General features: G+C 40.2%; 1 protein-coding gene across 11 annotated transcripts in view; it reads right to left on the bottom strand.

Annotated features, from left to right (window-relative positions):
• sd (TEA domain transcription factor 1 homolog scalloped) overlaps positions 1–15,158 on the bottom strand; it is a 198,314-nt gene that overhangs the window by 14,013 nt on the left and 169,143 nt on the right. For all 11 annotated transcript variants that reach the window (XM_012373732.2, XM_012373730.2, XM_012373731.2 and 8 more), the window contains one exon: positions 347–477. In XM_012373732.2, the coding sequence (XP_012229155.1) occupies positions 347–477 (131 nt within the window). The remainder of the gene's footprint in view (positions 1–346; positions 478–15,158) is intronic.

The following is a 15,158-nucleotide window of genomic DNA, read 5'->3' as shown; positions in this document are numbered from 1 at the left end:
TGTGTCATTAAACATATTACAATATTGTTAAATAAGTGATCACACAATCGTGTTCGTTTCGCATTTCATTATCATAATAATATATCATATTAAATGGCTGCGATTTATCGAAATAAATTATCAAAGTAGTTACAGCATGTTACATTTACAAATAAATTTTAAACAAGTCGTTGAAAAAAAAGAAGAAGAACGGGTTGATTGTCCCTCCACGAAAGAGGCAAGAGATTCGATCCAGATATGTAATGTCAATAGATGAATTTCACGTGACGTCGGAAAGCATTAAGAGAAATAATACGGTGTCATACTAAACGCTGATTGGAAAACATACAAGTTAGAATATACTCACCACTTTAAGTTTCGCCTGTATTTCCCGGAGTTTTCTTCTCGCGAGAACTTGTATGTGTGAAGATACTTGTTTTCGCGTTCTCGTCTTACCGGTCCTCAATTTGATATAACGGGCGATCAGCTCGTTGCGACCTGCAACATGAAATTATCATGTGCATGTAGATTAAGTTTTTCTTTTCCGATGCACAATTTAATCGACTAAAATAAGCTAATAAAATAATTTGTGTAATCAGTCGTAGCAGCTTTTTGCAAAAAGAAAAGAAGCATCTACATATGGAAAAAATTAATTTAACAGTTTTTAAATAAACTTTCTGTTTAAATAAAATGTTATATTATGCAAAATATTTTCAAAATAAGAATTAAAATTACATTACTGAATAAAATATTTTGTTTCTTTTAGTAAAAAGTAATTATAAAATGGGCAATTTAATTGTCTTTCTCTTTACATAAAAAATGTAATTTTGTTGTTTTCTTTTTATATCGTTATTTTGTTCTCGTTATTCATTTTTATCTATAATTTCATTATTGATGTAGTGCACTAATTTTTCAGTATATATAATATGAAATAGTACTGAAATAAATCTTATTGCTTTAAAGACCGAAGCAAACGGCTTGAAGTGTTTTATCAAATTAGTTCTTCTATAATTAACAGCAATCAACGACTTGTCAAGTTGAGTGAGCTTTCGCAGAACTCCGCAAATACTATCTGGCCATGTTCAAACTCTCCTTTAAACTTATCTCTCTCTCCCGCTGTCTGTTCCCGTCTTTCGAATCATTTTACGAAAAATATCTGGACGCTTCAATAAATTCTGATTTTCACGTAGAAATGGAAACAAACAATCGCGGAGTCCGCTGAAGAGTCAGAATTGGTCCTGGGAAATGAAAGCTTCGTGACGAAGATTGCATTCTCGCGGGTCTCGGATGCGGGAATTCCTTCTAGAATTGACGAGAAGCAGATCGGACGGATTCAAACAAACCCTCGAACAACCGCTCGAAATAGGCTTTGAGAGGCTGCCTCGCAGAAGTGCCAGATAAAATGCGCTTTACGGTAGAATTGAACCAATCATCGACGTATTTAATTCAAGCGATTGCATTTTAAACTGGTCTGAAAGCCACGATTTATCTCGTCAGACTTTGTCCTCTTTGGTTTCACTATATTATCGTAACTCAATATGTGATATCAATTTTGTAGCTGTTATTATTTTTACATAATTTATGTAATGAGTCAAATAAACAATATAATTTTATAATTAGAATAACTTGTTTGTACATCTGTGCGCGCACGTTAATTTTTGAGATTATTTGTGCTCGCGAATATTTTATATTTCTCTTACTTTAATCGTTTTCACTCGCTATTTACATAAAACATAGTAAAACATGATAATATAAATTGTAATATGACACAATATTTACAAAGATACATACATATCAATACTCATAAAAATATTAATTTCTATATATTTTTTTAAATCACTGAAGCGGTCAATTAAAGTGATAAATAATTTCGCAAAATAAATATTTAAGTGGTCGATAATCTGATCACCGATAGCATAGATTGCCTCGACATTGCAGGGAACTCTAAACCGCGAACAATTTACGTGATTGCGTGAAAAAAAAGCAGCTTTAACCGATGTGTGCGCGAAAAGAATTTTGCGTAAAATTCGCAGCTAAATTTAGCAGGTGATAAAGCGCGCTCGTCATAAATCCTAATTAGCGCGGGAGTACATGTGAAAGCACGTACGGAACGGCATTTTAAAGCGTCGTTTGGCGACTCAATCCAGTGGATATCCGCGCGAAGTTACGCGGTCGTGTAACTCGCGACGCGGAACGATAACGAGCATAATAAATCGTAATGAGCCGAAACGAGCGGGAAGCGAAACGGGAAAGAGGCGGGAGAAACGTTCCGCGAGATGGGACGAGATGAGAAAGAAACCGAATGCTTTCACTCGATTCGCCCGGTTACACGCGAATATAAACCGCTCGAAACTGCCGATAACGAGAGACGGCCGATTTCGGAATGGTGAAAAGAACCGGGAATCGATTCGAATGAGCGGGGGCGCATTCAGGTTTCATCGCGTTCGATGAAAACCGAACGGCCTCCACTGGGTTTAACAACACGAATATTCCATTTGCGCGCTCCATTCCATTTTTTTATACAACAATGCACCGCGCGCATACACATAGTGCGTTAGATAAAATTAGAGAGAGAAAGGATGGAATATTTGGTTTTCCTGTGGACTATGCACTGAGTTACGAAAAATGTAGCATGAAACTGCGGCGATCGACAAATCAACAAGTCAAAGTATAAAGAAACAGTTTAAATGTTCGACGCGTTTCGCGCAAAAAGTATAATATAAAATTATAAGGGAAAAGAGAGGAAATATCTTAGATATGTATAAGTTTTCCAATAAAATATTAATATAAAAATCGAACAAATTGCATATCAACATTATTTTTCCTATTTTTTATCTTTTTAAAAAGAAAATATCAAGAGCTTTTTCACACAGTTACTTCGCTATGTTTTAAATATACGATGTTGTACACTTCAAATTTTATTAGCTTTGTTATATAAAAATGATTATAAATATTAAATTACTCCAATTAAGTAGCTATTTATAGAATCCAATGTTTTCGAACGGAGTTTTCTCTGGCAAACAGAAGCCGGAAGACCTCTTTTCGAACTATTCTTCTCTGACCGGAGTTTAGCTGCGGAATGGCCATTATGTTAACCGCGTCTGTGGTACGTAGTGCAGTGCTGAATGGTCAATATGCGATGACAAATGCGACGTAACCATTCGATGAAACAAAGGAGTTGCCGTCGTAACCGAGCGCGGGGGAGTTCGCAGATGAATTGATTTCCGGCCGATTGGACCGTGTAAACGGTCCTCTATGCGCCACCTTATCGCCGCTTAGATTTCACAGCCGTTAAGGTTTTACGGTCGTCGGTGACCGTAAAACCGGCGCCAGACGACATCAAACGTGTCGTAATTGAAATAACATTTGGCCGTACGGTAAGCAGAATCACGCCAAAGCACTTCGATCCCCGATGGATAAACTCACAAGTCGTGTAATGTTAGACGTCTGGAAATTTAACGACAGCGTGAAAAATTGTAACTTTGTGATCGCACGTTGATTGCAGTGAACGATGTTCGAGTTCTTTTTCTTACAAGATGTTCAGTTGAGAATTTTCACATCATCGACCTTAAGTGTCGAGTTGTGGTATCGTTAAAAATTATACCACACATCAATGTTTGGATATTTTTCATTAGACAACCACAGCGACGTTCGATCAAGTACAGGAAAGTGACATCACGACATTAATTGCCGATTATATCGACTATCAAAGTACTTTGACGGAGAACAGAAGGGGCTGAAAATCGTGAGTGTCCTGGCACGACGCGACACAACCGCCCGCCGCTCACGCCGTAAGGCAAATAAATTATTTCCCCGATAAATCCCCAAGTTTCGCGGAAAGTTTCGGAGAGAGATTACCGTCTTGCTTCCTGCGGAAAGACTCGATTAAGAGTCGGCGGTGGTGAACACGGCTCGCTAAATGATTCATCGTTACCCGAGCGAGGGAGCGGCGCAATATGTCGAGGACAAACACGGAGGCGAAATGAAACGACAACGCCGAATCTCCATCCGTCGCTTTTTTGCATTGCAAATCGTGTCGTAAATTACGGGCATTCGTCTTCGCGCGTCGCGAGCTCTACAAATAGCGGCCGGCGACGAACGTTGTTCCTGCGTCGCTGCAAAAGTTCGTCGAGTGTATAGACATTGTTCGTAATATAAGCGCGCAATCAATGTGCTCTTATTTACGTCGCTGATGACGGCAGATCGTGACTGTAACGATTATTGCGAGGCTAAAAATACAGAGTAGAGACCGCGCAAAAATACTCCAGGCATGCAGAACTTTGTAACAAATGAGCAGCTCGGTGTGCAGCTAGAGTGTTATTTGCATTATTTTTGAAAAACGTCGTTCGAATTACTAATCTGCGATTTTAAGAAGAATTATGAACTGAGAAAAAGTCTCTTTTAAATACAATCAATAATCCACGCAAATTTATAAAATTAAACACGTGATTTTCAGAGAAAAAAATTATATCTTACATTTCAATCTTCTTTTCTACATTGCGGAAAAGTTATACGCGGAATAAGATATAGAGACGAAAGAAAATTCAGGCAGCGTCTCAGGCGGTGCGCGCTTCCAAATTTACGTTTCCTCGGTCACGAAAATTCGGACATCCGCGAAAATCTTCCGCAGGAAGCTGCGAGATCCTGGCGGCGGCCACGAGGATCTACGACAGTGTGCTGTCTTCGTCGGATTAACGCGAGGCGGGAGAAGGGAGAGATGTGCAGGAGTCTGCGGAAGAGGGCACGAAGAGGGGTGGAAGAGGGGCAGGAGGAAGGTGGTACGGAGATGCTGAAGCATCGGGAGGAAAATATTCGAGATTCCAGGGGAACCGCGTGATGACTCAATTTCGCAAAGACCGTTAAATGGCCCGCTATGAACCATGCGCCACCGCCGGCCGCGTTCCTTCTCTGTTTTTGAAGGCCGAACATTCTTCGTAGGGGGTCGGTTATGCCGGCTTAGGTATCTCCAGAGTACGCCATCGACTACAAAGAAGAGCTGGTTTATTTGACTTTTCCTGTCTCGCGTCAGATTGGTCAATGTACGAATCATCGCGTGCTCCGTGCCTCCGACTTTGCTCGGATAGCGTTAAGCGCTTTTGAATATTTCACTCCAATCTGAAAGATTGATCCTCCTAGTTTCATAGTCTTTTAAAATATGAAAATTATCGGTATATTCATCTAATTGATGAATGGCGCAATTATATATAAAATGCCGAATTCGGTGATAATAAAATAATAATGATATAAAATATTCAGTATGTTTGCGTTGCAGTGTTCAAAAATATTTTTTAATCAATTTTAAATTCTTAGTTATAAAAATTAAATTAGTTTGAAAGAGAAAGAGAGAGAGATAAAATCAATAACAAAATTTTATTTTCTTAATCCTAAGAAATATTTGCCTTTGACACAATTAATTTCCGTGATATAATTTTAATATGCCGCTTTATACAGTCTAATGCCGATAATTAAGTGTTTTCATTCTCGATGTTTGTTATTAGCGAAGACAATTTCGTCTATCGGTGCAAGCTTAGAAGCAATTTATTATCGAAGACGGTAAGGCCCTTTTTTCACAAAGGGAGAAGCGTCGGATGACGAGGACAGAAAAGGAGAACATGTAAGAGCCGTGCCCCGGGCACTTCTTCTCCACTTCGTACCGAAGCGAAGATCGATCATGTAGATGAGATCGAAGAGATCAGCGATCGACATCGGATGTACAAGGTGAGTAGGGTAAGAGCAGTTGAAGGGGAGAGAGAGGGCAAAAAGAAAGGGACAGAGGAACGGACAAGTAGAGGGAGGGAAAGAGACTGCTTGATGCGCGACGCGACGAGCAATCAACGTAAATCACTTGGCTGATGCTCAATTTAACAAGAAGGGCCATTATGATTGCGAACTCGAAACGAGCACGAGAAGAGATATCTCTTTCTCCCTCTTCCCCGCTTTTTTCTCTCTCTCTCTCTCTTTTTCGCGCTCTCTTCCACGCTCGCTCATTTATAGCAAAGTGTACGAACTATCTACAGTCACGAGTAAGAAGATACAGTTTGTTGCGCACGCGTAACGTTATTTGAGGAGGCCCCCGAGCATTATTACCGGCTGATTGGAAATGACAGCGAAGAAACTTACGCGGAAGAAATATGTCCTATTACAAGCTCGTTAGTAAAGCAACACGCGGTTTCTCATTGAATGGAGGATCCAACGATTCAACGTTTCTGTTTGCATTCTACCGGTTTTAGACGATGCTTCAGGAAAACCAGCTCGTATACTAAATAGCCGTGGCTCGCGTCTCGCTGAGCTAAAAAATGATTCTTTCCCGAACGTACAACGATTATACAAAATTATCCACTTATAAATATAATTTGCATCCTTTTTTATTCCCAATCTATTAGCGCACACAAGCGACACTTAAAAAATCAAATTGTATATCTGATTATTAGCTTGAATCGCAATATTTTTTTACAAGACTAATTGCACCTGAATTGTTATTGATTTACTGCTTTGCATTTGTCATCATTGGTATAAATCATAAGTACTTTGCAATATAGATGGGCAAGCGATTTCGAAGCGGCGTAACGTCATAAATACATCGTTTCGTAAATGATGCAGCTATAAAGGCCAGCGTGCAGCCGGCGCTCATTAACTATATTAGATTTAGTGATCATCGTTAAACGCGGTGCTCCGATATAAATCACCGGCCGTTAGATTTGTATCTGCTGAGTTACTATGTAGCGGAGAAACGCGCGGTCACGCCGGGTCCTTTTGTAAAATTACATGGAGGCGGAAGAGAGCATAGCCTGCAATTACATCCCGCGAAACTCGAGTATCATCCTTCTTGAGAAAGGAGGAGAGGAATAATGCCAAGAATAGTTTCGCAAAGCGATACATTCGCGATCTATTATTAGTATCCTTTATCTTTTATTCGTTTAATCGACATTAAACCGTCAATTAATACAAGATTTACAAAGCCCTTGATTTGAAAATATGGGATGAAGCCCGATTAATGCAAGTTTTTCATAATTACATAATTACATGTTTTATAATAATAAATATCTATTTGATAATTATTATGTCATATATAAATAATTGTAAGCTAATACAATCATCAACTTTAATTAACTTTATTTCAAGATAATTACTATTTTTTATTTGCTTTAACACTAGATTTTATCAATTAGAGTATAAATATAATCATTAACTGATGAAGAACTCCACGAAGGAGATTCATGTTTCCTCGAGTGTTTGTATAATTCCCATCGTCGTCGTCGTCGTCTCAACAGCTCTATTTCTATGCGTCTCTATGTTATGGAACAGAGCCGCAAATTGTGCAGCTACGAGCTGCAATAACGGAGGGCACTCGCTCGAACGACCTTGGTGCTCGGTTGACGTCGTCGAGAGGGATCGCTTTTGACATGTCGAGGGCCCGAGAGGCTCACCAGTGGTCCTCGGGGTATCCTGGACTTTACCACGAAGCACCGTCGCTAATCGATGGTTCACAAACAGTGCGCCTCGTGCCGGTCCTTCAACCGGCGAAGTGCGTTTAAGCTCGTTTGGTCAATTAGCGATTACCAAACACACCGCGGTCGACCTCGAGGGATAAGCGTCCGAAAAGGGCTTGCTACGCTCCGTTCACATTGACTCGGTCACCAGAAATACTTATCTTTTGTCTAAGTTTTCTCCGATACTTTTGAGAATGGTGAACACTAATCTTTCTAAAATTTAAAATGTTTTACAAACTGTATAATTATGATGTTTCACATTCTAAAAAAATTGGATACCTCCAAACATTTTACTATCATAATGATTCTGGAAAAGTTTCGAAGAAATTGTGAGTTATAAAAGTGGTATAAAAAAAAAATTGTTATACTTAATATAAAATCCAAGTAAATATGATAATTGTAAAAAAGCACTTTTTTAGTTAAAAAAAAATGGAAAAAAATATCAAAAGTTTATCTTAAAATGGAATTTGAATAATAGCGTGAAATTCTACAAGTAAATAATTACATGTTTAAAATGTATGACTCGTTATATCATTTACGCCGTGCTCTCCAGTCAACGCTTCGATATGTTACAGTTTTAGAACTCGTTATTTCGAGAACTTTTTTCTCGAAAGAAATAATACAAAAAAGTTTCCTGAAACATTCGTAAGAGGATCGAAGGAAGTCGTCAACTATCTGATCGCGCAAAGAACGAGAAAGCCGAGATACTCCCGCGTGGCCTGAAAGGCACCTTAAAAAGCTATATGGGCGTGTATACTTTCGAGGGGAGAACTAGCAAGGGAATGAGACAGGCTGGGAAGTCGATAAGTGTCCTTGCGCCAGAAGGAGGATCCTCTCGCATCTTGACACGGTGACCCCCACCCTGACGACCTCGACAAACCCCTACTACTACCACTCTACTACTACCACCGGGCAAACCCCGCAACCCAGTCCGCTCTTCTTCTTATCATCCCTGGGCGCCATTCCATCCATCTTCCTTTCTTTCCATTTTCTTCGGCGCTACAGCCACCACTACCATCCTCAACATCGCCACTGACACACCGAGAAAGCGAGAACGAGCGAGTGAGCGAGCAAGAGAGAGAGAGAGAGAGAGAGAGAGACTGTTCGCCGGCATGGCACCACCATACCAGGATCCGCCGGCAACTCCCCGCGCCCCGTGCACTCACTCCCTTTCCGGGACCCGTACCATCCCTAGTCCCCCGCACCGACCCTCACCCCCGACTCCACCTCATGCTCTGTTCACTAATTGCACATTCTTCGCATAGTTTCGCCACCCCTGCCCCTCGCCAACCCCCTACGCGAGGGAGAAGAGAGGCCGGAGGGAGGGATTGCAAGCCCTCGACATACAACCACCGCCTCTGTCTCTCTCTCTGTCTCTACCTCGTCTCTCTACTCTCTTCTCTCCCTTCTCGACCTTCCGTGTTCTTCTCTCTTCGTCAGCTCACATGTACTATATGCCCCCGTGCGCGTCCTTGTCGACCCGTTTCACCTTGCAGCCCCCTCGCGCGTTGCTACTTCCACCCTCGCGCCGAGCATCTCCCTTTCTACTTTCGTGTTCCACTAACTCAGTGGGTCTCTCCTCTTTCTCTCTCTCTCTCTCTCTCTCTCTCTCTCTCTCTCTCTCTCTCTCACGCGTGTTCGCTTTACGCGTTTACGAGAGCGGCACGAACGAGTAGGTACGCACAGGTAAGCGTGATTTTCTTCAGAGTGTGCGACGACGGATTTTACGACTCTCGTAGAAACCGGCTGTGCGCGTGATGCATCTTATGTCAGTCCTGCATTGACACATGTTGTATATGATACATGCCGAGAGCATTATTTGCGCTTTACGTGCAGGAAGAACGTGTCGGTTAACATCTTTGCGAGAGATATAAATTATATTTTGCATAAAACTTTTATGTGCCAAAAACAACTGAAAAAAATGTCAAACATATCTGAGTATATGCTTCAGATACGACAGTTTCAGACAATTTTAAACATAACTTCCTAGCGAGTTTAAATTTTACATTGTCTTCGGCAAGCGGTGACTTGATTAAATTTTAATTTCTCTTAATTTTGCAAGATCCATGCGTAAATAAAGAACTGGAAAAATATATCGGCTCTTCAATTCGATAATCTTATAAACTGATTATAGCGCAAATTTATTCACGAGTCTCAAAAATACATCTTCCTTTTTCATAAAACTGATATTTAATAAAGTAGCAGTCTTCCTTTGAATATGAAATTTTATCAATTCAACGCATCAAAATGTATTTTATTTTTCTGATAAATACATTGGGCGAATTTTAAACTTCAATCGACATAAATTCTTTCATAAATCTTGCTCTTTTCTTCGCGAATATCAGCGTTTTATATTCGCTTCGCGAATACCCACCCCGTACATTTATCTGATATACATTGCGATATAAATATCAGATACAAATCCATGTTTTCAAAAATGCATGATATTGTAAACGATACGTATACGATTTATTGCACTTCTAGGGGATTTCATTTTTTCTTTTTACTTGAAATTTCATAGAATTCAACAGACAACAAGTGTAATAGTAAGTGCAAAAGAGCACACACATCTCGCGAACATATCAGCCTTCATATCGGCAGACTTTATCGGCAGAAAATTTATTTCCCGTTTTACCGCCGCAACTTATCCGGCTGTCTTTTGCCTTTCCGCGATTCTCCATTCAATTTCTGATCATTTGCGGAATGGTGACGATGCAAAATCTTTCTTATTGTCAGCTTCCATATTTCTAAGAAGAAGTAAAAGCGGTCGCTTAAGCATTTCTTTGATGTCGAGTGAAAAAAAGAGGGAAATTTTTGTAATCCCGAACAAAGGTGTTCACAATAATATCTACTATTCATTGCCAATATTTATCTTTCATATTCTTTTCATTTTGCATTCTCTCTGATTTTCGATATTACAAATAAATTAAAATATTGGTAAACTGATTTTTTAAGTATTATAAATACTTATGTAATTAATTTCCGTTGCAATATTGTACAAGTACAATACAAATACCAATACGAGAAAAATCTATTTTGCACAATTGATATATCAAGTGCACTCAAAACACGTTTATTAAATACGTTCTATGTGTAATCAATATATGTAATCAGTGTCGAACCTTTATCGTTAGATCGTGTACCGTTTTATGCGAAGGTTACACAACGTTGTGGATTATCGTATAAAGTACATTCTAAAGAGTAGCGCAGTACGACGGAATCGCATTCGCTAAATCCCATTTGCTGCTCCTACGCAACGAAAACGAAGAATCGAATCGCGTCGCCGTCCCCTTTACGACGGGGCACACAGCACCGTTGTTGTTTTCGTGCGCAATTTTCGTGATATACAGGCGGACAATTTTATCCCACCGCGGTAGTTCTGCGGACGATGCAGGATACGCCCCGGCTTGCACATACACTGGGTGGTTCGCAAGGAAAATTGAAAATCGCATTTCTTCGATGCTTAGAAATTTGCAAAAAAAAAACACACAAAAATAAAATTTTACTATCTTTCACAAAACTTTGTTTTTATTTTACTCAAGATTCTTCTAACGTAATATTTTTTCTATTTTAATATCAAATATTTCGAGAATCAAGAGTCAAATAAGATATTTATCAAAACAAGCTTTACTTCACGTTAATGTAATGGAAACTTTGATACTCTCCGGTCTCGGTAAGAAGAATTTTGAAAATTTGAAGGAAAATTGCGCTAAATCACAAGGTAACATTTATCTGGCATGACCAATTTCTGAGACACCCGGTGCTCGAGGCCGCCGGAAGGTAACCCGCTCGTTTCCAAAACCTGCATATCGGCACAAGCGGACCTGCAAGGCGCGCTCGTAAAAGGCGCTCGTAAAATGGAAAGGGATTAAAGCACCACCCAGGTTTCCCTACACACGAAAGATGGGTGGCGGAGGGATGCGCGCGGGGGGGAGACGACCGGTTGTGGGGGTGGGCGACGAACGCCGAGGAGTATATATCCCCGGATTTACGAGGACGATAAACGGGATTATACGCCTTCCGTAAACCTTGAAACGATCTTTCGAGTGAGCGCATAGTTTGCGTAAGGGCGATGTTTCCCTCCGTCCGCACCGTACATCCCTAAACCGCCCTTCGCGACTGTATCTCTTCTTCTTTCTCGCTCGCGATTGTCCGTTTCGCGCTGCGCGCCCTTCTCGTTCTCTCCTCTTCGCTACCCTTTTCTTCTCTTTATCCCACTTCGCACCCGTTTCTCTCGTTTACCATTATTCTACGCTCGCTCTGTCTCTCCATTACGACATCGCGGTAATGTTGCAGAATCCTCGCGACTTTATTGCCACGTGTTCTATTTTTATGGCTTTTATCTGAAACTACGTGCTCTTTTCAGTCTTTTTTGAAACAAGAATACATTCTTGAGAAAAATGGGTAAAATGATTATGAATAAAAGCGTGTGCTGTACATTTATTCCATCAATGTTATTAATATTCAACAGAGAAAAAAGAAACACATAAAATAAGAAGCAATCATATAGAAATACGTGTTTTTTATTTTTTATTATACTAGCCCGCGCCTTTACATTAGAATGACAAAAAAAAAGTGCAAAAATAAATGTAGAAGTTAAAGTTGAAATAACTGAAATTATGGAAAAATCCACTTTTCAGCGAAAATTTTGCGGAACACCTAAAGAATGTTCGTGGAGCACCACCGTTCCGCGGAAAGCTGGTTGCGCGAAATTGCACGGCCTTTCTATCTTATTAATCCTCTTTTTTTTTTCATTTTCCAAGTTTCCCTCGATGTACCATTTCGCACGCTTTTATTATGTCGAGTACTTCATTGTTGTTAAAGCATTATATTATCTCTTTCTTTCGCACTTTTATTCAATGAACATGTATTCCATATCGTTTTTTCTTCCTGCATTTTTCTCATTTCCGATTTTACAATTGCATTATTATATTATACCACAACGTGCTATGTGTTTCAGCGGAAGCTGCTACCTTCGTTTCCTCGAATTTTAAGCTAATTACTACGTTGCTCGCTCGTCGAGCATGTTTAGTCATTTTTACATTGTTTCGTGGACCGTTTTGCCTTCCATGTTTTTTCCCCCCTCCCATTCCTGCCTTTTCCCCTTACGCACCGTTTCTGTTGTTCTGTCTCTCCATTACTACGTTACGCTAATATTATAAAATTGTCGCGACTTTATTACTACAATGTTGCATTTTTATTTCTCTTTCCTCCCCTTCGTTAAGCCTCAAACTACATTCTTTCAAATATTTCTGCATTTCTTCCTATTTCTGCCGTCTTGCCTTATCTTCATGTCGTATCGCGCTGAGACAAACGCAAAATTGTGTAATTTTATTGCCAACCGTGACTTCTATTTCCTACCTAGTGTTTTATTAACTTTCCCGCCTTTTCCCATCGCGTCTGGCGCTTTCCTTACGTGGACGATTTTATTATCGCATTATTGTAACATCTAATAATTACATAATCTACTTTGAATGTCTACTTTATTGTTGAACGTTTCCTATTTGCTAATGTTCTGTTCAACCGATGTAACTTTTCCTACTTTACATTTTTATTCTCGCTAATTTTATCCTTGTGTTATTGCTACATTATACATCACAGCATTCTTTTTCCTTGAGCATTAAGCCGATTACTGCATCAGTCGTCCGTTGGGACGCGTTTGTCCATTTTTACATTGTCTCGCTCATTTAGGTAAAGACCGGTAAGAGACGAGAGCAGTCGGCAGCGGCAAAATGTCCGCGCAATCTGAATTATTAAGCGGCGAAGACGGAAGAAGAGAATAGCAATAATCTCGAAGAGGCAAGGGGAAAAAAGGGCGATCGCTTCAGCCGGCTTGAAGGCTTTTTTCGCGCCATTCTTCTCTATTTCTGAAAGCGTGGGCGGAATAGAGAGAGCGTCTCCCGCGAATTAATATTCATTACGTCGCGCAGCACCAAAGCACTCTCGTCCTGTACAAATATGAAACGACGTACTTGCGCTAATTAAAATACCTGGCTGCTTTCTTGGGCGTAGAGACGGGCGACCGACCGTCCTCGTCCTTGATCTTTCGCTCGCGCATATAACCGGAAGAAGAGAGGGTTTCCGTGCGAAATTAATGGCGTGCAACGGGCGGCGTTTGCATCATCGACGCCTTTGAGGCATTTTAATATCAGGAAAATCAAGTTTACATAGGATGTCTTAAGAAAAGCGCACATCTCCGCCGTGCTCTTTTAATAATCTGTCTTAATAAAGATTTCAGATGCAGTCTTCTGATAGATCATGTTAATTATAGTCCATAGATTATAGGGATAATATATGTTGAAAAAGAGCTCTAATAAAGATCCGGCTAATTTTTATTTTTATTACCGGTGCTAATTGACTATTCTAATAACGTTTAATTATTTTAAAACAAAAATACATAAGTCTCACCATTAGAAGATCCATTTCAATTTCACAAATAAAATATATAATTAAAAACGCGTGCATTGCTATCTATATGCTGGATTCGAATTATATTATAGAATTTCGAAAGAATAAAAGTAATATATGTTTTTCCAGACTCACGGGCGATTGTGCAAATCAAAATTACAAAATATAAATATGTACAGATAAATTTAATCCAAATTGTTATTTTTCAAATCCGCTTCTCCAATCTCACCACGTACAATAAATAGAAATCATTTTCATATATCGACAGTATTGAAATTGTATTGTGATCCACAAGATTCAATCTGTGAAGAAGGCCGATTCCAAAAATACATCTTAGTTCGGAAATAACAACCGTCGTTCGATCGACGGTTCATCGAGACAATCTCCTCGACACGGGAGAGAGAGAGACCTCTCGACGATTCTTTTGCGTTTCCATGGGACGAGTGATGTCCCAGCGGGACCCGCAAAACAACCAAGGCACCGACGACGGCGTCGACGGTCGGCAAAATGCCACGCAGACACGGAGAAGCACGGCGTCGGCGAGCGTCGGTAGGCAACGACGTCGGACCACGGACCACCTCGCTCGTCTGCCTGCCTGCCTGCCTGCCTCCCCGCCATCGTCGCCGTCGTCGTCGTCGTTGGGGAGCTATTATACGCTCGAGTTTAATTAAACTCCGCGAGATGTCAAAGGACTCGGCCATGCCCGGCAAGACGGACAATGCGGACGCAGATTATTACATCCCTCGCCGACCTATCCACTCCAGTACCCGCGGCGTCTGCGTTCACGCTGGACCTTCAGCGGCAGTGTGTATGGATGAGTGTTTACGTGTGTACAAACACATGCGCAATTTTGCTCGTAGTGTGATGGACACAGAGACATGCGCGTATACACGTACGCACGCGCTATTGCAGCACTTGAAAATACGCGTAAATATTTTCACCTCTCTATGTTTTAGGTTTATCGCCCGACTGATGCATGCAGTCCATTCAGTGTTAATACGTGTACGTAAGCAACATGGAATATGCAAATTAGCGGGTTGTGAGTAATCTAAGTGGACGAAGCTGATGAATAAAAAATATTCAGTAAATATTTCATTTCTACGTTAATGCCGACTGCCTACAACTGATGCGAATTTTTCATCTAATAGTAATTGAGTATTCCCAAGATAAGTGTGAAAATGATATTATGCTTTTTTCATATCCGTTGAGATTAAAGCAAGTGCTTTTAAATTCGTGTTCAGAACAATAGTATTCAAATATTTTTTAAACATTCCTATATGT

Source organism: Linepithema humile, chromosome 5 (assembly GCF_040581485.1).
Source record: "Linepithema humile isolate Giens D197 chromosome 5, Lhum_UNIL_v1.0, whole genome shotgun sequence".
Classification (NCBI taxonomy): domain Eukaryota; kingdom Metazoa; phylum Arthropoda; class Insecta; order Hymenoptera; family Formicidae; genus Linepithema; species Linepithema humile.
Note: the sequence above shows the minus strand (reverse complement) of the source record. Positions and strands in the feature narration are given on the sequence as shown.